Raw genomic sequence first — 26,587 nt, forward strand, 5'->3', positions numbered from 1 at the left:
ATCCTTTTAGGCACGGCCCAGCAGGTGACGTGTCGGGATTGAGAAGTGGGATGCAGTAGGTTTCCCATAAACCGGTTAGCGTAATAACAGTATTAATTTATTAATAGTGGCTTTTTTGGTAATTTAAATACATAGCGTTAGTCTAAATTTAACACTATTTGATTGAAAACATGTTTGTTTTTTGTGATGCCCGTTGCGCCGTAAGGGTTTTTCTGCTGCTAACGAGCACCCTCTGGTCAGCTTCAAGTTTCTATCTTCCGGGTTTAGCTCCTGTCAGTTTCTGCGAGAAAGATCAAGCTGGGAAAGACCAGGAAGTACCGGACTGCCGGGTAATTATCCTCGAATATGTTGGGGCCTCAAGTGCTTGCATTATATATTGTTTGTTTGTTTGTTTGTTTGTTTTATCTTGATTGTTGCAAGGCTTGGGGTCATTCCAGGGCCCTGGCCCGGCTGTATTCATCCCTGTGTGGGTTACAAAGCATTGACACTCAAAACATCAGTATCAGTTTGTATATCGTTCTTATTTGTTCAAGTATTAGGTGGTACTGATTATTCGATTCTATACTAAAGGTCGCTACATATTTGCAGAATTTTCCAGAGGCGGCAGCTTTGCCAAATCCAAAACCTCATTCTTACTTATGAAGACTAACTAAACTGTTTACATTTTAAATCTGTTGGAACTAGACTTGCATTTATATAGTGTACTGCACCTTTCAACAGAAATACTGTATTCTGATCCACAAAGAATACAGCAACTTACATTATACGTGTAACCCATATTCTGTGTCAAGATAGTGTTAATTGAATTGCCTTTCCAGGAATCATTGTCGGACATGCCATCCAGTTACTACTTACTACTGCATATAACTCATTTGGATGGTTCTGGATAACCAAAAGGTCACTAAACGTCATATCTGGTTATAGTTTAACTCTGATAGATCGCAATAAAATACAGGTGTGTTGACAGTGACACCTGTGGATTTAATAACACACCGCTGCGGTTCAATGTTGGATTTCATGCACCATACATTTGGAGCACAGTTAAAAATCGGTTTATTTTTGTAGATAACCTAAAAGCATGGAAACAAGTGTTTTGCCTGACGGGAGAAGCCCTTAAATCGCCTGTACAGCTCTACTTTTTTATTTTTATTTATTTTTTTACTTGGGTAGTGCATTTTTAGCCCTCTTGGGGATACGTCGTGTACACTTTGATGTAAAATTTGAGTTCCGGGCCAGCTTTGAAAACAGTACAGGTTAACATGACATGGTCTGTTTATTCTATTTGCAGTGAAATATATTGTGGTTGATTCAAAGCTATAAGTGCATTTGTGACACTGTACATAGAGATGTACAGGGGATTGAAGTACTTCTCCTGTCAGCCAGAACACTTGTATCAATCCTTTACTGTAGTTTGAGCAGCACCTTACAGAAACACAACAGGGCCCCCCTTTGTTGCAATTAACCCTTTTTGTTAGCTCATTTTGATAGGTAATTTGTATTTGCTGCAACGTTGTGGTTGTTTTGAATATATATATATATATATATATATATATATATATATATATATATATATATATATACACACACACACACACACACACACACACACACACACACACACACACACACACACTTTTGATCCTGGTTTTCTTACAATATTAGTACATTATTAATAGTAGGAACTCAATATATAGCTAATTTAAGCAATGACCAAGCCAAGGATATGTGTTTCATTCTTATGAATTAATTTGACATTTTACTGGCAAATGCATGCTTTACCATCAGAAGAACCAGAGATATATACACCTCATACACCTAGAAGCCCATCAGCAGTCTTTCTGACGGCTGTATTCAAAACACTGTAATAGTATAACGAAAGGAGAAGTCAGATGTATTTATTTTTTATTGGGTACGTCGCATAAACACCTGAACAACCGAAGCTTATATACACACACACGCACACACACACACAGGGCTTGAATTTCATTTTTGTATGCGGGGGGATTTGCCCCCTGTGCTGCAGCCAATGGGGGAGGGGGATTACAGAATTTTAGTGCAAAAAAAAAAAAAAAAATTGCCAACTTTTGCATATAAAAATATATATATATATATATATATATATATATATATATATATATATATATATATATGTGTGTGTGTGTGTGTGTGTATGTATATATATATGTATGTATGTGTGTGTATATATATATATATATATATATATATATATATATATATATATATATATATATATAATTTTACTGCATCATCATTCACACTGGTGTTGCTTTAAAATAAGCTGCTTTCAGGAGACCTAACAGCTGTTCATCACTATGTGAGAGACAGAGACAGAGCACTCTCCATTGCTTTTGCCATTGCCTAACATTAAGTTTTTGCTGCAGCAGAAGGAAAAATGCTTTTCTTTTAAACCAGCGCTGATTTTTTTTTTTTTTTTTTTTTAAAACTCTTTACACTCAGCCCTATTTCCACCTGTTTTTCACTGGTTTTATTTATGGATGTTAAACTACTGGATAGTTTGTACTGCATGCATGTAACATATCGAATGAAAGGCCACAAAATGTCCTTTCGTATTATGCAAGTTGCAACAGGATCAGGCATACTTTATGTACCAGAGATGAGAATATATGTAAAATGAAATGAATATGGGTGGAAGCTGAGCTTCTAAGCTTTCCAACGATACCGCCCCTTTCAGTCTAATTGCTGCAATGACGGTGCAGTAGACTCAAAACAAGACTTAAGCTGTGAACTCTGTCACATGATGAGAGGCTTAACTTCAGGTAGTTGTAGTTCCGGCTAGGACTACCGCATACACACATTGAATCAGTCTTTGGAAATCCCAGAGTCTGTACTTTTAAACAAGCCATGAGATGAATGAAGAAACATATAAAGGTGTAGATGGATGTCTTTGTTAGATGGGGTGTATTTTGTTTTATTATTCTGTTGTGTGTTGTTGCTGATGAGAACTGCATCTGTGCCATTCCATCTCTGACTCGGGAATTACTGCCTCACCAGGTAGGTGAGGGAGTAATGCTGTAGCGTTTCAGGCATTCTAAATTGGGTGAAAAATACAGTAGCTTGGTGTCAAAAAATATCTCTGGGATTTTTCCACACTGAAAGTTGCAGATATGTGGAAGCAACTTGGAAAATGTGCGATTCCTGCAATCTTGTGCTGAAATTTAACAACATAGATAAATAAACTTAGAAGAAAACCTTTACAGAAGCGCACAGCACAAGAAGTTGTAAAAAAAATTAATAAATAAATAAATAAAAGTCTAATTTATTTTCTTTTTGTCGACAAAAGGGTATTCCTTTACCTTGAGTCTAAGGCTGTCTACAATCAACACAGATAATGTGCTTCTCCACACCGCCTTTCTGCACAGGGCACAGCTGTCAGAAGTTTTATTTTTATTGCACTTGCCAACCTGTGGACACACTTGGCAGTCTCCCTCTGTTCCAGATGCATCTTGCGAAGTTCCTGTGCTAACTGTAAAATATATTCCCTCCTTGGTAAAATCTTCTTTGTAAAGTGCCCAAGAGTTGATGGCTGCTAGGTCCAATACATTGTAAAACACCTGAAAATGCCGCTGTCGAGAGCCAGCTTTCACGGAATACTTCCGTGCCATCTGATCCAAAACATCAACTCCATATTTTTTTGCATTATAAAACTCCATGGTCTCTGGTATTTATTTTCACTACTCCAGATTCTAATTGACTTACCAAAGCGGCGCAGCTGGCAACCAGGCGCCAGCCTTTCAAAAGGCTGATTGAAAAACAATAGACTGTCAGTCATTCACTCAGGCAGAGAGTAGAGACTAATCTAATTACTGCTAAACACATTGCGGACTGGTAAATAAAAATAATAAAGTACTGTTCTATATAATCAAAATACAATTGTTTTCTGTGTGGCTGTAAATGTGACTGCTCCAGGGGCTTTTAGGTATAATGTTTATATATATATATATATATATATATATATATATATATATATATATATATATATATATATATATACATATACACACACACACACAGACACAGTCCCATATGTGTTACATGACTGGAGAAAATTACATTTTAAAACCAAAAACCACCAAAATGACTGCTGCGTGGCTTCTAGTGTTAAGCAAAGTTTAAAAAGTAAACCAAAACCACCATAATAGTGAGAGGTGTAGAACCGGACTGGGGGATGTACAGTGGGGTACTAAGGGTCTGTACTTGGACCCTCACTGTTCCTAATTTATATTAATGACCTAGACCAACATACGTATTGCAAGACTGTTATATTTGCAGATGATACCAAACTTCTGTAATGGGGGAAACATGGCAAATACATGCTATTGTTATGAAATGTAAAGTATTGCATAGTGGGTGTAATAATCCTGGTTATACAATTAATGGGGACGAGGACATTGAAAAGGATCTTGGGGTTATAGTGGAGTCATCATTAAAAGTATCTCGCCAATGCAATGAGGGAATTAAAAAAGCAAATATAATGTTAGGCTATATTGCAAAAAATGTGGAATACGAGTCTAGAGAGGTCATGCTAAGAATATACAATACCGTAGTTAGACCCCACCTAGAATACTGTGTGCAGTTTTGGTCACCTCGCTACAAAAAAGGCTGATTGCACTCAAATGTACAAAAAAGGGCAACTAGGCTGATCCCAGGATTTAATGGCATGAACTGTGAAGACAGGTTTCAAGAATTAAATCTCTTCAGCCTAGAAAAATGAAGGGATAGAGGGGACTTGATTTGAAGTCTATACAATAATAAATGGTATAAAGTTAACCCAAGACACTGCTTTATGTTTAGCACAAAGACAACACAAGGGCATGTATGGAAGCTGAGTAAATAGAAGTTTAGGAGAGAAGGTAGGAAGCACTTTGCTACACATAGTTATAAATGCACAGTATAACTTACCAGCTGAAGTAGTAGGATCTAAAACACTGGAAAATAGCATGCTAACACGGGACGAGCCTTGATGGGCCAAATGGCCTTTTCTCATTCCCAAACTTTTCTTTTGTTCTTATGATATTAACATATTGTTGTCATACCTTTTCAGTCTGAAATTGAGCTGTTTGTGAACAGACTGGATTCAGTGGAGTCTGTACTGCCCTATGAGTACACGGCGTAAGTACTGACATTTTTTTTTTTTTTACTACTGTGAGGAAACAATGACTAAAACAGTACAGTTTCAGAGCTAACCCCCTTTGATATAAAAACATATATAAAGTGCACTTCTCCAGTAAGTAAATAACCACAGATTTAACCAGGACATAGAATTCCTGCCCTGTACATTTTCTAATTGATGTTACCTGGCATCTTAAATCTCCACCAGCTACCCCGCAACATTTAATCATGTAAGCATATCCCGCAACCTTCAGAGTTATGAGATATGTTCATTTTAAACGCACTGTGGTGTATTTGCACTATTACTGTTGACAAAGGGTTAAATCTCACCTTTAAGCCAGAGACAGACAAAGACAGGCACCGCAGGTCATTTTCATAGTGCTGTACCGCTAGTCTGCACCTGTACATACAGGAGCGGTATGCACTACGCGATATAGTAGTAGTCAGTACCACACCGTAGGCTATGTAGTTTGCATATATGGCCAAAAGTTTTGCATCACATAGTAAAATACTAGGAAGCAGACATAATTAAAAACAGCCCATATCAACATAATTTCAATATTTTATTTAACATCATTTAATCTAAGAAACTACAAAATATCTCAAAAGTCTACCGGAAACTACAATAGTAGTACAGTATTTCATGTTAGGTTTCTAAATGTCAAATTTTTTAATTTTTGGAAAACAACAAAGTGATATCTAATTTCAATATGCCAGCTTAACATTATTTAATTCCATAGGACATGTTGCAAAACATTTGACCATAGCTGTAATGCCCCCTCATATAATCTACTAAATAAAAACACTGGTTTGTTTTTCAGTGTTGTTTTTCTGTCATCTGTATACAGGTGTATGAAATGAGCAATCTGAGCTTAGCAAAGAAACAAACAATACATTGCTGACAGCAAGTAGCCTACTACTAAAGTGTTCGAAAATATATCCTTTTACCCAGTTATTCAGTAAAAATAGTAGTGAATTACAGAAAAGATAAAACAAAAAAAAAGCAGGAAGAATGCTTATCAGGAGCGATGTATGAAATACTGACTTGCCTGCCATTTCATGAAATATGGGAGGGATCAAACACTTCAGGGTGCTTGCTCACCTCCATAGACCAGGCAAGCAAGTGTTGTCAGCACTTGACTATGATTAGTTAATCCACTGATGATACGGTGTGCCAGCCAGAAAAAAATCGCTCTGGATCCGATTTGAACGGTACTGCTCAACTGATCTGTCCAACACCATATGAAAGCAGTGGCAGCGATATAGGCGGTAAAATGACTTTGTTTTACGTTACCTTTTTACCAGCAGTCGTGTAGCATTTGGAAATATCTGCATTACGAAATTAAAGTATAAAAAACTAGAAAAAAGGTCTTCCTTCCACATAGGAAAATTGGTATTTTGGTACATCTTGGGTGCCATATAAACAATTCTTCCTTGTTTTTGAGAGGAGGGAAACTAGAATGCTAATGACAGGGCTACAAATAAAAATATACAAACATTTCCAGATAACTTAGTTCATTAGAAGATACTAGTAAATACTTACATGAACGGAACAATGGGTATGATAGAAAAGGTTTTGGAAAATTGAAAGTGACGACCCAGCATGAAATGTGCATGTAAAGTCACTTCTAAAAAAATGTGACCTTTTTGTTTGTTAAAATAGGGGGGTGGGGGGTTGACATGCTGAATTGAAATGAGGACAGTTAAAGAAAAACTCCCAGAAGGCATATCAGTTTTAAATAATCACCTTTGTCCAAATTGAGAGTGACTGTTTGTACATTGAATTCAGCTGAGAGTGGCTGGGTTGTGACGTTAGTTTAATTTTGTTTTTGATTATCCAGGTTTGATTTCTGCGCTCAAAAGTCTGAGAAGCGTCCATCTGAAAATCTTGGGCAGGTTTTATTTGGGGAGAGAATCGAACCATCGCCATACAAGGTTTGCATTATAAATTGTTTGAGTTTTATAATAGCAGGAAATAAATACTTTCTTACATGTAATTGTAAAGTTATATAATTAAGCTCCATGCTCATTTTTTTTAATTATTTTGTGTTCTGTGTTCAACGGTAACTTTTTTTTCCCTTACAGTTTGAATTTAAAAAGGAAGAACAATGTAAACATGTTTGCACCAAAACATATGACACAAAAAAAACAGAAGATAGGCAAAAATTAGAATTTTTAAAGAAGGGCATGCTTCTTAATTATCAGCATCACTGGTGAGTATTTTACTTTTAAACTACTACTTTTAACTTTTAAACAAGTCAGGAGGTGGGGGGTCTTTTTGAATGAATCTAAACTTCTAGTTACTTATTTTAAATCATGAAAAACATTTGGGGAATTTAGATGAAAATGTCAGGACAATTTTGCATACTGTGAATATAAATGAAGCCTTGTTCGTCTATTTTTATTTTTCAAAATGTGGCTTGTCTACTCTTAATGCAGGAAGTTTCTTATGACTGCTAGTGTTGTGTGTTGGTAACTGTGACATTGACCTTGTAACCTAATATGACTGCCATATTGAGCTCATGTGACTATTATCTGGGGCATAGAGACAATGCTTTGAGTGCTTAATGCTTGGTACACAGTTGTTTTCTATGAGTTCCTCAACAGAGGTTCATTTATGTTTTAAACATTGAACTTTTTTTTTTTACCAAAAGCCTTCATGACAAGTCCTCTATTAGAGTACTTACTTTTTTATGACACTACAGCAGTGGTCCTCAAAGTGGTGCCCTCAAAGCCAGGCCATCCTGCCCGCAACAGCTGTTCTTAAATTATGGGTCCTGAACACATTTCTGGCGGGCTGTAGCGTGGGAAAATAATAAAACTTTAAACACGTTTTCCAGCAAAAGCATCACAGCATTCTGTTGACAGTGCTGCTCGCTTATGCTTTGCTTGTACTTGCTCTGCAGTACGATCAACCAACTGAATATTTGCATTTTCTCTGCGGTAGCCCAGTCATAAGTTAGCTGGGTGGGACTTAAACTAAGTCTCTTTCAGTTGCAGTTACTGACAGTAAGTTTAACCAGTAGGTGAGTCAAATATCTGCCAAGTTTTATACAGCTGTCCAATCATAAGCAAGCAGAGGCCGTTCACGGTATTCTGCATGAAAATTAAGGCGAGTGAGTAACCAATGGGAAAGTGAAAGATTTGACAGCTGTCCAGTCATTCGTGAGCAGAGGCGGGGTGTTAATATGTTATAAGCACTGAATTTTGCCGACTTGTTGAGAAAGGATACATTTCGGTATTTAGAGTTTAATTTTCTCTCTGTATATTTTTTAATTTTACCAGACAAGGGAAACACGTAGTCGATTTAGTTACAAATCCACTTTCTCTGAATAATTGTACTGCAGGTGAGCGATTTTTAAAACAGAGTAGTGTTGACAAATTTGCCAAATTGAAACAGTGAGACGCTATATAGCCTATTTTATTTTGGTTTATTCATGATTATCTGTGTAAACATGCTTTTCAAGAATATTTGCATTGCGTATTTTATATAAATTGTTTAAATAATAAGTGCACCACGCACAATTACTACTGCCTGAGACTTGGCCTTATCAGAGTGAGCTAAGAATAACTACCACTAAAACACATAATAATAATAATAATAATAATATCTATCTATCTATCTATCTATACACACACACACACACACACACACACACACACACACACACACACACACACACACACACCTGCAGTAAGGCAGTGTTTAAGTCAGCATGCCTGTAAACAGCCAAGTAAGATCAATTTATGCCCGTGCCCAAATTACTTTGAGGACCACTGCACTACAGCATTCATGTGGTTAAGATTACACATGTACAACATCTCTTTATATAGAAAAGACATAAAATAAGTAATGAATTAATAACCGTACACTCAGCACATCATACTGTATACACACTACAGCTGACCTCTTGACCTACTTACTTGACATATCTATGAAAGTTGTTTAACATGTAACACGTGACATCCCTGACCTCTACAGTAAATTATAGACATGTTCAAATACAGCCTTTACAGTTGGTACAAGCTGTTTTCTACGATTCATTGTCGTGTCACATTACTGCTGTTGTCCAGTAAACGTTAACTCTCTGACCATATCAGTGATAGTTTTTTTTTTTTTTTTAAAATACCCATTTTATTTTATTTGAACACATTATTCCATCAGATACAGTATGCCACAAAAAACATAGTGTATCTATTTTTGTAGTTATACTAGCACCTGTAATGGGTCTTTATATCCTAAACTACCATGTTAGTATTCATGTAAATAAATTATTGTTTGGGTAACAAGAATACAATACAAAAACAGTTTCTGGTAATGTTTGACATAAAACTGTAAGCAATATTTCAAGCTTTCTAACTTGTCTGCTCAAGAGGTTTATGGATCAACAGCCATTTAATTGTACCAATAATTTACAAATACATTATTTTAGTGACTAGTTTTCAGCATTTTGGATATTATTGTCTACAGTGATGAAGACCTACCCTTAAAGCATCAGATCTGATGAAGTGAAATTCCTTCATGGTATATTTTTCAGATTGACATTGTCTGTCATGATGAGATCTGAACTCTGCCTTGAGATAAAGCAGGTCTCCAGATCTCAATTGCACACAGCAGGGGGATGAGTGGTTGTTTTCCAGGGAAGCCGGAGCCAGCTGGCTTCCCACAGATTAGCCGAGTGCTGGCTGCTGGCCCCAGGAGTAGTCATTGATAGGAACTGGCTGTCTGTAAGCTTGCAGCTAATCTTGTGTCAACCAAGGGTCAGTTTACAAACTATACATGAAGCAGAAAAATTTGTAGTTATTGCAAATGTGTATTTATGGTTCTTGATATTTAATATTATAAATGGTTTCTTGAAGTACAAAATAGGTTGATATTATTATTTTTTTTTATTATTATTTCATTTTTTTTTTTTTACATCTCTCCGTTAAGAATCCGTTGCCTCAGAATTTCTCCCAAACCAAACTACCTGCCAGGCAACATATCCACACGTGGGTTGTCTCTCTCACCTTGGTAAAACTAATGTTTATTTCTCTGCTTTTGCAGGATTGTTGATAATATGCCAGTGACATGGTGCTATGATGTAGAAGATGGACAAAAGTTCTGCAATCCTGGTTTTCCTATTGGTTGTTACGTCACTGAGGATGGTCGTCCAAAAGATGCTTGTGTTGTCAATGTCAGTAATATTAAGATTGTTTCAAACCCTTTTCTATTGCTGCTTTTTATTATTATTTTTTTTTAAAGATGATGTTTCCTCAGCTGGAAATGCATATCACCAGAAACATACAGAGGTGTGCCACCCTTTATGTTGTTTTAAATATATCTAGAGAACTGCTTATTCAGTGAAGATTAAACTTTGTTGGATAATTCTTTACAAAAACTATTTACAGCTTGTTTTATATAACCTAAGACTACCTTATCTACAATAACATTAGATATTCCAAGATTAGGGCTAATCAGTCTTTGAAATCAGTATCAGAATCTGCCTAGGTACCTGTCCCATCTCTCTAAGTATGTGACTTTGTTGCGTTATTGTTTTAATGTCTGGTACACAGTTGCTTTCTAGTTCCTCAATTAAGGTTCATTATGTTTAGATATAGTGAGCATTTTTGTAACCAATCAAAAAAAGCCTTCATGACAAGTCCTCCATTGGAGTGCTGTAAGCGCTCATAATAGTAATACAGTAATTCATGTATATGGAAAACTACAAAGTGGTGTGTAATTACTAGTGGTCTGTTTTGGTGGACAATAATGCATTACTTTTCAGTAGTTGGTGTTAAGCTGAGAATGAATGCAAACCATAATTGTAGAAAAAGTGTTCTGTATTGTATCAACATTTATGATCTTGACCCAACCCTGTTCCAGATGCTGCAGAAGTAGTGAATTGTCCCTGAGATTGTGTGTGTTATTCTATCTCCTCCGCTACTTCAACTGCTTGATGTTTACATGTTTTTAATGTTATGGAATCCTCTGGAAAAATCTCCTTGATAAATGTGCTGGTGACTGTTACACTGACCTCTGACCTAATATAACTGCCACGTTGAGGTCATGTGACTTTGTTGCGTTATTGTTTTAATGTCTGGTACACAGTTGCTTTCTAGTTCCTCAATTAAGGTTCATTATGTTTAGATATAGTGAGCATTTTTGTAACCAATCAAAAAAAGCCTTCATGACAAGTCCTCCATTGGAGTGCTGTAAGCGCTCATAATAGTAATACAGTAATTCATGTATATGGAAAACTACAAAGTGGTGTGTAATTACTAGTGGTCTGTTTTGGTGGACAATAATGCATTACTTTTCAGTAGTTGGTGTTAAGCTGAGAATGAATGCAAACAAATAATAAGGCCCTCTATTCATAAAGATGCATTCATTGAGCGAGTTCATTACAGAATGTTTTTCAGAGGTCTATTCTGATGAACATTTTATATTTGTTAAACTGTTTCTAGAATCTTTTAGCACACTTTACAGAAAGACTACCCTAGGGTAGCTGATGAAGTTTCATTACCGGAAATTTACTGGTCTGCTGTTTTGAGTGGAGTTATATTGTCTATATTACTTGTTGTCTGCAATTGTAAAATGAGTTATCTTTATAACAGGTCTTTAGTGTTGAAATACAGATGAACCTGTTTTATATCACCTCGATTAATATCGTACCCTTTTTATTATCAAGAATTTTCAAAAACCACTCGCCATGCACCATAGTTCTTTGAAAAATTACCTCTCAATATCATCTCACAAACCCGTTTACTGCCACGTCTTTTGCTGCCTGTCAAATGTGGTGTGGCTTTACTAAGTAACCACAGGATATAATTAATTTCTGGTGCAACTAACAACCAATAATCATCTCGGTTGATAAACTGACATTTTGTGCAGCCTGTCCAACGCTCTGTGGGCGGTCGTAACGGGATACAAAACACTAATGTCACCAAATTTTCCTTGCGCACAAAAAACACCAAGTGCAAAGCTTAATTGATAGCTCTCATTAGTCGACAATTCATGCCTTTTTTAGATAATGATACAAACTGTTTCATTCCAGTTAATGATAAAAAAAAAAACATTTGTTTAAACTATATGCATTTGTTTACATGTAAATAACGACTAAAAACTGCCTTTAGTTTTCTTTCTTTTTTTCCTAGCACTTGTAATGTGCTGTCATAGGCAACCGTGAAACTTGGTTTATATCATGACCCGCTTTATTTCACAAATTATGCCTGCATGGCAATTATGATACGAAGTGGGTTCATCGGTAGTTAGAGATTTATGAATAATTCTGAACTTGTGTTTTTTTTTTTTTTTTTTTTTTTTTGCAGTCTGAATTTAATGACAAAGATACATTTTATATCTTCAATCATGTTGATATCACCATTTTTTACCACGTGGTAGAACATGAAGCAGCAGGTTCAAGATTGGTTGCTGCTAAAATGGAACCTAAAAGGTAATTAACCCTATTGCATGAAAGTGGTGTTAAATTTTGACTTTTTGCTTGTATCTGTAATGTGGCATCCAAGTTGAATTTTTTTTAAAATTATAATCCAACATGCACTTTTAATTATTTAGAAAATATTACAGCTACAGAATTAAAAAGAAAGGACTAATTCATTATATGATCAATGTATATTAATTAGACTTTCAGCAGGCCTGTTTTAGACTTTGTTTGCTTCAAAATGATTTGTGGCCAGGAGTAACAGGGTGTAGATTTTAGTTCAACATCTATTGTCCATGGAAATGGCTTCCTATTTTGACAGTCCGCTAATAAGATGTATTTAGAGTTCAGCTGTAATGAAAGTGCATGAAGTTAAAACTTCAAATTATATATATGTATTTTTGGAGAAAATTGGCAGCATACTTTTTCATATTCAGTACAAAAATGAACAGGAATCATGTTAGTATATTTCTAATCCTGTTTTCTTTTTTCCATAGCTTTAAGCACACTCATATAGACAACCCTGACTGTTCAGGTGTTCCTATGGACTTAATCAATAAATTTCCAGTTGGAGAAGTCAAAATTGCATATACCTATTCTGTGTATTTTAAAGTAAGTAGATTACATTTTTTTATCTTCTATAAAGTGTTTAAATATAACATTTCAAAACAGGGTGTCCTGTGTTGTACTGTATGTGGTCATTTTGTGGTCGCTGCCTAGAGAAGTTAGTTAAGTTGATCCTGTAGGAATTTTAGCTTGTTAACATGAATCAAGAGATGCACAGAACTTTGGGGCAGTTAATTCATACTTCCCAACATAGGTGGGGCTTGACTGGCAGTTTTCTAGTTAAAATAAATATATAGCCAATAAATTAAATTTTTATGAACGTTTAAACTGTTTGCAGTGTCAATTGTTTTTAAATCATATCTACACACATACACCTCATATTACATGCTGATACCCACAGCCTGGTTTGTATTTTCTAAGCAAATAAACTCTAAATAAGCAAATAACGTTTTAACGTCACAAAGACGTAACTACAAAGGAAGAAAAAAACACGTACACATCAAAGTATATTGAAATGTTTATATTTATGGTTGTAATTAAAGTTGCTAGTGAAGATATAACTGTATATATATGGAACACATTTTCGGATAGTATAATGTTTTTAGAATAAAGTGTTTCTTAAAGGTTCATTTAACAACAAAAAAACAGGAACCTACAACGTTTTTTTTGTAGTTTTTATTTTTTATAAGTAACTTTGCCCAAAATTATATGGCTTCAAAAAATAAATAGATAAAATAAAAAATTAAGAGGCGAACATCAACCACTGCACATCGCTAATACAAAATGGCTACCGGGAAGCGAAAGCGAGTTGTGCTTAGAATTGAAAAAAAGTTGGAAATACTTTCACTTCTAGAAAAGGTAATTACCAGGGATACAGTGGCACAATATTTTGTAATTCTAAAGAGCACTGTGACTGATATTAAAATGTCTGCCTCGGAGATTTAAAAGTTCACGGTCTTTGATAGTGGAGGTGGGATTTTAGAGATCTATTGTTGCTCAAGACAAGTACTTGAACATTACAATTTCAAACGCCACGCTCCTGCATACTGTACTAGTTAGTGTACATAAACCTCCCAAACATTGCCACAAGTCCTATTTTAAATGCCAAACTAACACAATCAAGTAATATATTAAGTAATTAATATAATACAAAAAAACATAAAGTATTCAAATTAATGTATCAACACAACTTTACATTAAATTGTAAAAAGCGATGCTTGGCCTACCTGTTTGAAGTGTGTCTCAGGGGTCCTTTACTTTAGTGCAGTAGTTCCATCATACAAAGAAGAACTGTACTAAACATAAACGGCCGCTCGGTCCAAAAGCTTACAGAACAATTTCAAGTGAAAAAAGCCTTCCACCTGTGGGAAGATTGGGGAATGTGGTCCACGAATCTGTGGTAATTGTGGTATCTTATTTTGAATTATAATTAAAACTATTTTGTGTTTCCATAGGAAGATAAAAATATTCGTTGGGCTTCAAGGTGGGATTACATTTTGGAGTCCATGCCTCACACCAACATTCAGTGGTTCAGGTAACAATTTGTGTGACTTAAAAGAAATGTGTGTAGGCTGTTGTAAATAATTGTTAACTTTCTGTGTTCTGTTTATCCTACCTACAAACAGCATCATGAATTCCTTGGTAATCGTTCTGTTCCTTTCTGGGATGGTGGCCATGATCATGCTTAGGACTCTTCACAAGGATATCGCAAGATACAACCAGATGGACTCGATAGTAAGTGAATATCAAAAATTAAAAATTCTGAATAAGGTTCAGTATTTCTATTGCTGTCTGTGTAAAATAGAGAGAGAGAGATTACTAAAGCTTTGAAGGGTTCTAAATTTTTTATTTAGAACCCTTCAAATATATAAATGACACAGTATTTTCCAAAACGTTTAACTGCAAATACACAGTTTTATGAGGATCTGGCTTAGTTTTTCACAATTCATACAAATTTGAAATGAATACAAAAGAAAAATATATACATGACTTAGATACAAAATCAAGTCTACTTTTCATTAAAAAAATAAATTAATAGTTTACACAAGAAGCTAAAATATTTAATCTATTAAACACAGATTTACAGCCAAAATTAATATTTTATCATGTAGCCTATATATAGCCTAACCTGTTTGGCAATCTCTTTTTTTATTTTGTATTTTTATATTCTTCCATGCTTCTGGTGATACAGGTTATTCAGATTCGTGTAGTTTTTAGTTTTAAGGCCATTGACATATCAGTAAAATTAGAGCATTTCATTTTAGATGTTTTATTATGGTTTTATTCACATGGCATAGACTAATTATTTGAACAGCTCTCTGCCGAGCAAACGGACCGACAGTTAATGTTATTGGAGTTATCAGTCAGCCTTCAGCTTAATGGCTATTTCAGGGCTGGTTGAGGTATTTGAAGTGTATTAAAAGTAATTGGTTCCACAGCCACAGTGATGTTTAGAAAATCTTTGTGCCATTTTCCAGGAGGATGCTCAAGAGGAATTTGGTTGGAAGCTTGTTCACGGGGATGTCTTCAGACCACCGAGGAAGGGAATGCTGCTGTCTGTTTTCCTAGGGTCTGGCACACAGATCCTCATTATGACATTTGTCACTCTGTGTACGTAAAGTCATCAATCGTTTTGAGTCCTCATTTTGCATTTTGCTAAGCTGAATGGTTGTTTAAAAATGAGTACTAGACAAATGTTTTAATATTGAAATGCACTGAACATTAATTGTGTGCAGTCTTTATTGTCAGGATGAAAAATGTAGTATGTTCAGGGTAGGGTATCTATTATAAAATATAGTTTTGCATAGTTTGAGTTCAGCTTGGTTTTGCAGTCGTCTTGCCAAACTGCACATGATGGCATCTCTTGCACAGTACACATTGGGCCCTATTTAGCAAATTTGTGCGTAGCCACTTCCGCTCAGCGATGGAGCACGAAAACGGGATTTAGAAGTCGGGTCTCGTGTGGGCTAACGGACATCAAATAGCGAATCATGCGCCCAGTCAATCAAAGCACGTAGGGGGAGTAAGGTCTGTGATAGCGAACAGAGGGTATTTAAAATAAATTTTAAAAAAAAAGGAAGAAAGACAAAAGCGCAAAAAAGTTAAATGTCCAGCAGCCCAAGTGAGGAGGAGGGGGAGATTGAAATACGAAATAATGTAATTTATCCGGCTTTGTCTGACCTGCCTGGCACTTGCAGCATCTCCAACCTCCACCGCTTCAGTGGATACCCTTTGTCTCCTGTCAGCCAGCCTGTTAGACTGTCATCCCGCTGAAACGCAGCTGCCACCTGCGAATTAGCGAGTGTAAACAAGTCATGAGTGGAGCAAGAATTGTGTGCATACACATTTGTGAGTAGTTGTTTGCATCGCACACTTCTTGTACGTTGACAGAATAGGTCCCCTTACTATTTATGTAGAGGTGCCTATTCTGTGTTGGTGCAGGTAACTGCACATGTGTGCAATTGATGGCTCCCAGGACACCAGGAAACCCATACCTCCCAAGAAAACCCTGCTTTGTATTTTGTTGCAGCTTGTGAAAGACAGAGAAATGGATGAGATCTCCTGCTCGCTTTACTAAAACTGCAGTTACGTCTCGCACTACACGATACAGCCGACTGGCTCATGTCTGTAGTATAACCCACAGTATATTGGAACGAGCCAGCGGCATAAATTGTACCCTTAGTGCTACAGGCAAACCTTGTGATCTCTGCATGTCTCCTTCCAGATCAACCTGAAGCAGTTGGTAGATGTCAGTGATTGTTTGTTGAGGCGAAATTGCTGCATACATTGTGTGAGACAGGTTCAAAAAAGACAGGTGACTTCTAAATATTTGGGGACATCTCCTCCTCTCTTGTCTGGCCACGTAGAATTCCAGTGCACACTCTGTTTCTTTTATTTTATCTTTTCTTTGCCTGCTTCCCTGGTAGTTTAAGCAGTATTTACAGTCGACCATGTATTTGGCGCAGAGTTTAGACCTGGTTTACCATGTCAATTGAAACGCAAACACTAACACAGATTGTTCACTAAATCGCTTACTTTTTTTAATTTAATTTTTTTTAAATTTAGTAGTTGGCAATTGATTTGACCCTATTTTTCTCCCAATTTGAAATGGCCAATTGTGTTTAGGTTCAGCTCAACGCCACCCCCCGCTGACTCGGGAGTGGCAAAGATGAACACACGTTGTCCACTGAAACGTGTGCCATCAGCCAACCGCTTCTTTTCACTCTACAGGCCTGCCATGCAGCCAACCCAGAGCTACATCATTGGAGGACAATGCAGCTCTGGGCAGCTTGCAGGCAAGCACTCAGGCGCCCAGCCAGATTACAGGGGTCACTGGTGCACGGTGTGCCAAGGACACCCTTGCTGACCTAAGCCCCCCCCCCCCCCCCCCCCTCCCCAACTGAGTGCCGCCCCCTGGGAACTCCCATCCATGGTCTGCAGTGAAATGGTCTGGACTTGAACCAGTGACCTCCAGGCTAGGTTGCATTCTGCACTCGCACGGAGCGCCTCTACTGGATGAGCCCCCTGAATCGCTACATTTGTATGAAAATGAGGACACTCCCCTAAAGTTAAGCTGAAATGCCTTGCCAGGTGGGCACTAAAACATGTTTGCTAAATCACATAGGTGGGCAAAGTCTGTTTGCCCACACTTGTGCCTGATTCTGGTGCGCTAAATGTCTGCAAAAGTGTTTTGTGATTGCCTTTAGGGGTTTGCAAACAATACTAAATAGGGCCCACTATGTATCAACTTATAAAATAACACTATTGTCAAAAATACATTATTTATGCTACATCTGTTTCAAGAACAGTACAGTGAATTGCAGTTTAAATTTTTTTAAAAAGTACATGTTTTATATTTTGATTGAATATTCGTATATTTTATGTGAATTGTTCATGTATATACAGTATGTTTGAGCTGCTACAGGAGACTCAATGATTTTAGGGTCTAGATATGTTTTAAACAACTTGCTTCTCAAAACACTAGCAAAAAGATTTTAGCAACTTTAGCCAGGTAAATTATTATTATTATTATTACTATTTATTTATTTATTTTTGATGTGTTGTTATATTTACAAGGATGTTTTGTATGTGTTTTTAAACCCTGCAGTTTTTGCATGCTTGGGATTCTTATCCCCTGCTAACAGAGGAGCCTTGATGACATGCGCCATGGTTCTGTGGGTTCTGCTGGGAACTCCAGCAGGTTATGTTGCTGCCAGATTCTACAAGTGTAAGTAGAGATTACACATACTTACAAGGGCTTGGCTCATAATTCAAATTATGCTACTTAAATACTAACGGCTACTTAATTGTACTACATATTTCAAATGCAGTGTAGCTAGTTAAGTGTGTTATTAAATAATTGAAAATATCAGTTCCACCTACTTGAGAAATTGCACTTTGAAACCTGAGGAGTTTTGGATAAATCAATAGGTTATTGCGCTGGCTAGATACCATAAATACTACTAAAGGGCTTGACACATAAAACTGAAGTTCTCTGCCTTTAAGAAGTATCTGATAATCTGAGATGACATGGATTAACAATCCTTAGATAACTTAATGGTTGCTGATGAGTAAGGCTCTGTTTAAATCACAATTTCACAGGCTGCGTGGGAATCATGAAATTAGTCTAATGCTGCGATTTTTACAATAGTCTTAAGAAATATAAATAACTTATTTCATAATTATTAATTGTATTTCATACAAAAAATTCACATTAACGAAACTGTAGAACTCTGCTGTGCCTGCATGTACTATTCACCATGCACATAGTGCCGTGCAGTGATTGTCATGTGACTGTGTGCAGTCTAGGTGGGAAATTAAAATGCTACACACTGTAAACAAAAAAATGGATGACTCTCTAAAAAGGCAAAAAATGTGTCTGCAGATCACATAAAGCAGTATCCAGCAGGATACGTCCTGCAACGGTACTGTAGATCACTACCCAGAATCGGCTGTTGACAGGCTATATTCAAGTGTTCACTGAAAGAGAAAGGAGGAAATCCAGAGCAGTACTGAGACTGCTTTACTTGCAAAGAAACAAAAAACAGTGACTTTCATGTTCCAAAAGTCCACTGAAAACCGTGAAGCATGAAACACATTACATTCATACATTTTGACCTGACAGAGGCTTTGTTTGTGCAAATATCCCTCTTGAAAAATTGGACAACTAAGTTACATAAATTCTTCACTTAGTATAGCAAATGATGGAGTGATTCCTTACATGAATACTTACCTAAAGTTGCAGAGTATCACAAGCAGAAGATTATGGAATTGGTAAAACAGTCTGGTTGCTTGTCAGTGGTCACTGAGAGTCGACTGATGCCCAAGATCAGTATGGGTTACACATTGCATTTGTTTTGCAAGCCCTAAATGGTGAACATGCATCTGACGTACTGGAACTGAAAGCTGTCCTTGCAGATCCACTTTACCTACAGGCTGTTAATTACAACACCGTTACACAAGCTATTGTAAAGTGCTTGAATAAACAGGTCACTTTGATGCTGATTTTGATCATGTCACTGCATTTATCTCTGTATCTGATGTTTTAAAAAAAAAAAAAAAAAAAAAAAAAAAATCTGAACACAATTTATAAAACAGCTCTATGCACATTCCGCGAAATACAATACTTTACCCGTGACACTGCCTTGAATTTTAAAGTAAATTTCAGCGATTTTTCACAGGGCCTTGCTGATGAGTAACTTGTATCTTTTTTTTTTTTTTTCTTAATTATGTACTGTTCTGAAACACTGTTCTTGGATTGAATTACATTTGAAAGGAAATGCAATAAATATTCTTGGATTATGTCTTGTGCTAGGTGCTTGGGTTGAGCTATTAATTCTCCTCAGCAAAGATCGTTCTTTAAAGAGTTTTCTTAAAGGGAAATACAGTGCTTCATATTACATAAGGTTAATTATGGATCCAAAAGTGGACTTACAGTATGTTTTGCAATATTAACAGATACAAATATGATAAATAAATCTGGTCCAGTGTATTTAGACTGGACCTGTTTTAAACTAACACGGTGTATCAACGTTCTTTTAAAACAGCCTTTGGTGGTGAAAAATGGAAAACAAATGTACTTCTAACAGCCTTCTTATGCCCTGGGTGAGTACAACTGAAAGGACAATTGCCATTGAAATGTAATGATATAAAGACAAACTCCCTATTACTTAATTTCAAATAAAAATGCACAGCTTTCGATTCATATTGAAATATTGTTTAAATGTGCTGTGTAAAGTATAAAAGATGGTGGTGAATCCCTCAGTATTGCCATCCCACTACTCCTTTGTAGTTTCTGTGCATGACCGTGAAACCACTCGCCCTTAAAAACCATTATTCACAGTATAGAAATACTTTAATGGATAGGATTTCACCATCACATATATAGTTAAACATTTTAAATACATCTTTAGAAAGTCGTATTTCAGCAATGCATTTGTATGTGAAAACAAGTCATCCATAATGCATTTTTAGCTTTAATGAATGTTTATACTCAAAAGGTGTTTGTGTTAATGTACATTTGATAGTACAGAATCAACAAATACATGGTTGCGCAACCTGTACTTTGTATAATGCTTATAGATTTTTTTTCCCATAATAAATTTTTCTAATGTTCTCAATCTTCAAAATGAAAATCGTAGTCCTGTAGAAGTTATAAGATAATAGGTTATTTTTTTAAAATACATTATACAAAAGAAATGCTATATTGGGAATCTGTGAGAATTCTTAACAAAATATTACCTTAGTGTGTGATTTAATTTTGTTTTAAACATTTATAAATCAAGAGCAAAGGTTAGCATTTTAGAGGATTGATTCATCGTTTGTAGTTCATTTGTTATTTCTTTGCTTGAGTAAGTGTTCTGTGTGTTCATACTAAAACCTGTTTTTTATGTACATTTTATTTCTAGAATTGTTTTTGCTGATTTCTTTGTAATGAACCTCATTTTATGGGGAGAGGGGTCTTCTGCCGCAATTCCATTTGGCACTTTGGTTGCTGTTTTGGCGCTCTGGTTTTGCATATCCGTACCACTGACCTTCCTTGGTGCTTACTTTGGCTTTAAGAAGAATGTAAGTACCCTTATTACTATTTTAAAACAAATGCTCACACATTTGCTTATTTCATTATAGATAATACTTATTATATTTTTGTGGTTTCATGTTGGATTTGAATGTTACTCTTAAATTTAAGTTTCAGGTTTTTTTTTGTTTGTTTTAAAGGCCATTGAGCATCCTGTTCGCACTAACCAGATACCTCGCCAAATTCCAGAGCAATCCTTCTACACTAAAGCGCTACCTGGAATCATCATGGGAGGAATTCTTCCTTTTGGATGCATCTTCATCCAGCTTTTCTTCATTCTCAACAGCATTTGGTCAGTTTACATGGATTACAAAATTATAAAATATTTTAAACATAGATATCAAATGTCTTCCGTTAGGTCTGTCAAGGGTGAAAAAGCATTAATTGGTGAATAAAACACTCTACCACTCTGCCGCCACCTCAGGCCACGTCTGAACGGCCTCGGAGCATTCAAATCATTTTCATGCAGACGGCGAGCTAGTCGTTCTGCTGATGCACGGGTTATTTCTTCCTGGAATTTCTCGTGCTATGGCCACCACAGTCTGAAAACGATTACGCAGATGGATCAGTTGGGTGTGATGGTCCTGGGCCAGTGTGAAATTCTGTTTCTCTGGACTAGCCTGCTGATTGTTGAAGCAGAACATCCTATTCTCCATGCAACTTATCTCACAGACAGGCTGTCTTCAATCATGCCGATAGCAACCAGTTGATCTTCATTACTCAAGCGGGGCATGGTCATGTCTTTTGCTATTCTTGTGTTTAATTAGTCATGTCTTTTCGAAATGGCTATTTCATACAGATTCTTAATCAACTCATTTTGGCAAGCTCAGTATTTTATCCTAAGGAACACTAGTACTCAAACTATCAACAAACTTATCTGCTCACTATTTAAAATGTAAATAACATTATGTATGTGCCAAATGAGCTATTGATGTAAAACTTAGACTGTTGTGTTTTCATTGTGCATCAGTATATATACCGTAATTTTCAAATATACTGCGCACCGGTGCAAAACACACTCCAATGCATTTCACACACTTTTTGTCATTCTTGTAATTCCTTTTTTTCTATTACACTTTCCTATGGATAACATGCACTGTTTTTGACGCCTGGTATCAGTTCTTAACACTACATTCCTCTGCATGTTTCACATAGCAACAAGCCGTATACAGTCGGCTACTAAGTGCCTTTGCGCAAGAAAAAGCAGATCAAGTTCAAAGTTTGAAACACACAATGGGGCATTCTTGATTTTTAGATTTTGTTCAACGCAATATGTTTGAAAAATATTTATTTCTTCTACTGAAATGGTCAGTATGATTTACTACTAAATATCTATTAACTATTGCATTACAAATGTATTTTATATTACATGTGACATTTTACAAATGTACAAGTCTGGTATAATTGTTACAATGTACATTTTATGTACAGCTGCTAGCTCAGCACTGTGTAAAAATTATATACCTTGAAGTATATACTGAGCATCAAAAGAAACTTATCACTTATATCTGACCATCAAAAGAAACGTATCACTTATTTGAGTAAAATTCACTAGATGTGATCGAAAAATGACAAACTCTGTTTAGGAGCAGGTGCAGTGACTTTTTATTGTGCTGATTAACAATTGACATCACAAAGATGCTTCAAAATGATCTGTTGATCTTGGGCAGGTGTTGTGACTCTTGTTCTCCCATTGACAGAGTGTGTCTGGTTATACCGTCTCACCAGCTTTGAAATTGCTAGCCGTGAGCACCCAAGACGCCGAGCCACAGCACGCTGACCTAGTCCAGCCTCCAACATGCCGATTGCATGAAGGCGCTGCTCTCTTGACAGACATGGCATATTTGTTTTTTTCTGTGATTTTCTTTATTGCTTTAATTCAAGCTTGCAATTCAACAGCTGAAATCACTCCATATCCAGTGTCCAATAAACTGTCTTACTAATTATGTGATTAAGTGCATATGCTTCAGTCACTCAGGGGTGTCATGGTTAAGGATGAATGATCAAGTGATGAAAAAGAAACCAAAAACATTTCGTCAAGGTCCATCATTTATATACCGTTTTTTTTTTTCGAAAATAAATGTGTTATAATAGTGATATCTTTTGATGCTCGGTATATTTTAGTTCATACATTTTAATTTAGCATGTCTTCGTAAACCACATTTTCCTAGTGTTACGCAACACCAATTGTAATATGGTACTATTAGCAAAACATCACACGTTATTTATTCTGTTATTGGTTGCAGTAGTTCTTATACGGTGTGATTGATTTACTGTGATCCAGTACCAGCTCACAGACCCTTTTCAGGAAGCCTGTGTATTTCTGAATTATTAAAGTTTTAGAGGGAGTCTCCTCCTGCTTTCATATCCGCTGTTCTCTGAAACACCCAGGCATTGAATTAATTTTTCAATTTTTTTTTTAAATGTGTTCCAGGTCCCATCAGATGTATTACATGTTTGGATTTTTATTCGTTGTCTTCATCATTCTTGTAATCACATGCTCTGAGGCCACAGTTCTGCTGTGTTACTTCCATCTGTGTGCAGAGGTAAGTTTAAAATCTATCTCAAATGCAAGGCTGTACCAGTAATGCATTCACCAGTTGAAATATGCTTAGAAGAATACTTTTCTTTAAAGGAGAAGTTTCCATTTATGTTTTTTTTTTTTTTTAATTAATAAAATATCGAAGAGAAATTGTACCTCTTCATAGTATAATCCTAGTAGAAAAAAAAGTTAATTTCCAAAAATCTTTCAACATGTTTTTTTTTTTTTTTTTTTAAATCGATTCTTGTTTTGGAACAATATATGGAATGCATAGTACAGTATTTGTGCAAAAGTACTAGTTGTCTATATTACATTTGAATATATGTCTTGCATTCATTTTTGTTCTTGCAGGACTATCACTGGCAGTGGCGTTCGTTCCTCACAAGTGGATTTACTGCTGTGTATTTCCTAATATACGCAATACATTACTTCTTTTCTAAACTCCAAATTACAGGATTAGCCAGTACAATACTATATCTTGGATATACATTGATAATGACTTTGATCTTCTTCCTTTTCACAGGTATGTCTATGTTTTTACTCCTCTTCCTAACATGCATGCACATGTCACCTGTGATGACATAATTTCACAATTAAGTTCACTAGTTTTGCAAGTACAGCCTTTTTTCACATTATACGTGGTCAGAACTGGGCACCACTGCCTCTTTAGGAAGTTCAGCAACATGATACAAGGACTGGGATGTACTTTTCATTTTAAGTAGGATGTGTTTTGCTGCAGTAAGCCAAGATGAAAAGAATAAGTCCAAGTCTAAAGTGATTTATTCTTGTATTTTGTTACATAACCCATATTTTTAAAAGTAATCCTACAAAATGACAAATAATTATATAAGGGATATATATACATTCCACACAGATGACCGTAATTCTGCACAAATATTATTTTAGTATCTCCTTAAACAGTACCTACACATTTAAATGTTTAATTTCTAGGTTGTCCAATATGCAGTTGGTGAGTTGAGGTTGATTGGTTCACCTCTTGAGCAGTATTTTTTAGGAATCCTGTGAGTAGTAAAGATGACCTGTACAATTGGGTAGCTTCACATCATTGTTAACATTTTTACTGCAGGACAAAGAAGTCAAAGGAGGGGGTCAGAAACAAATGTATTGTGTATGCACCAGATAATTAAATAGTGCTGTCTTGAGTGCATTATTATAATAGTCTATTGCTATGACCTAGGAATTAGACAACTTTTGTTATATTAACTATTAAAGTGTTACACAGACACCAAATGACACAATTTCAGCATGCAATGCAAACCCCCCCCCCCCCCCCCCCCCTAAAAAAAAAAAAAACAATCATTGAAATGCTATTAATGTGATCTTGCATTTTCCTACCAAGCTAAGATACCTGAGCATCCCTGTATACCAAGAAAACATCTCAATTGTTTGCTTAACCGAACAAGTGACCCTGTCGCATACAGTATGTCTTGAGGCACGGATCCACTATTGCACAAAGGCAATGATACATTGCATGTCAAAAAGAGGCCAGAAATGAAAAGAAAAACCCACAATTCTTGTATCAAAAAATACTTTGCAAGTGCTTACTCATCTGTAAAAAACAGAGTTATTTAGAAAGTTTGCATCGGAGGGTTTTTGACGGTGCCCTGCTGCTATGTCAGAGCGGCACATGTTGTAGGCACTGGCATCCCTATTGCATTCCAGGTCATTGGTCAGACTCAGCGGGGGGGGGCTGCCTCAAGCTTCATGACAAATCTCTGACTCACAGCTGGGTCTGTAACAAGGTATCATGGTAAATGAGTCGGTAAAACATCACTGGTTTGAAGAGCGTGAAAAATTGTCATGATATCGTTTGTAATTCCTAATCTGAATTACTGGTTAGCTCGTCTCTTTATGAAGGTTTATTACATTATTGTGCACTTTTTGATGATATTCTAATGGACTGAAATGTTGCTAAAATAGGAAAGCTATAATGAATTATTTTTGGCTTTAATTACTGTAGTCTTAATTATCAATATGTACCTACATAAGGTACACCACACAGTAAAGCCAATGTGTAAATTTACAAGTGATCACAGACTCCTCGCAAAAATAGCATGTGGTTTCTATTTCATTTTTACATTTTTTTTTTTTGTGTGTGTGTGTTTACAGGAACTATTGGATTTGTTGCGTGCTTCTGGTTTGTGACCAAAATATACAGTGTGGTGAAAGTGGACTAGATGACCACAAGAGACTTTCTTTCTGCAACTTAGGATCCCGTTTGCTGAAGAACCCGTTATACACTATAAAAAGTCTGAGGTTTGAATTTCAAAACAAACAGACGATACAAAATAACCTTTGGAAATCTCTCAAATGAGAATATAAATTTGGTTTGTGAATTAGTTTTACTTTAGAAATGTAGTAAACTCAGACCAGCTTAATGTTTCTTAAATTACTAACAGAGAGGCAATCAACAAAAAGATACATTTGTAAATATTAGTATTTACCTTTTGCTATTATGGAATTTATTTACAGTACTCCTCAGCTACTGTTCCAATGCTTAGCTAACATCTATCATTGAAACTTACTGTAAGGTAAACATTGTAAATAACATTTTCTAGCATTAAAGGAAGGGGTATGATGTGTGTGAAGGAAACCTCAGATCTCTGGTTAGGGAAGTCTAAAATATATACAACTTTTTAATTACATCGTGTTTTTTTGTTCTTTTATAGGTAATGGTGTTGTCTAAATTGTTAAGCATTTCATCTTTTTGTATTTTTGGTTCCAATGATGTTTCTTTGCCTTTTCCATTGTTTGTGCTTCTGGGTATGTTGATTTGTAAATTTATTATAATAAACATTGTACAAA

At 35.9% G+C, this 26,587-nt stretch overlaps 1 protein-coding gene across 1 annotated transcript; it reads left to right on the forward strand.

Moving 5' to 3' along the window:
- Positions 1-26,587, forward strand: LOC121320691 (transmembrane 9 superfamily member 2-like). The gene is made up of 17 exons (XM_041259259.1): positions 1-329; positions 5,084-5,151; positions 6,993-7,086; positions 7,237-7,364; positions 10,199-10,328; positions 12,463-12,587; positions 13,073-13,187; positions 14,597-14,676; positions 14,768-14,876; positions 15,620-15,752; positions 18,250-18,369; positions 20,189-20,246; positions 21,050-21,209; positions 21,360-21,511; positions 23,654-23,765; positions 24,113-24,284; positions 25,892-26,587. The coding sequence occupies exons 1-17, from the start codon at positions 171-173 to the stop codon at positions 25,957-25,959; spliced, it is 1,983 nt and encodes a 660-aa protein (XP_041115193.1). The 5' UTR covers positions 1-170; the 3' UTR covers positions 25,960-26,587.

The sequence above is a fragment of the Polyodon spathula genome, chromosome 9 (assembly GCF_017654505.1).
Source record: "Polyodon spathula isolate WHYD16114869_AA chromosome 9, ASM1765450v1, whole genome shotgun sequence".
NCBI classification, from domain to species: Eukaryota; Metazoa; Chordata; class Actinopteri; order Acipenseriformes; family Polyodontidae; genus Polyodon; species Polyodon spathula.

What these genes read in the sequence shown, in the direction of transcription:
- LOC121320691 (XM_041259259.1), top strand. Translation starts at nt 171, where the DNA reads ATGTTTGTTTTTTGTGATGCCCGTTGCGCCGTAAGGGTTTTTCTGCTG. An exon ending in CTGCCCTATGAGTACACGGC is followed by an intron (nt 5,152 to 6,992) that starts GTAAGTACTGAC and finishes TTGATTATCCAG; the next exon opens with GTTTGATTTCTGCGCTCAAA. An exon ending in GCTAAAATGGAACCTAAAAG is followed by an intron (nt 12,588 to 13,072) that starts GTAATTAACCCT and finishes TTTTTTCCATAG; the next exon opens with CTTTAAGCACACTCATATAG.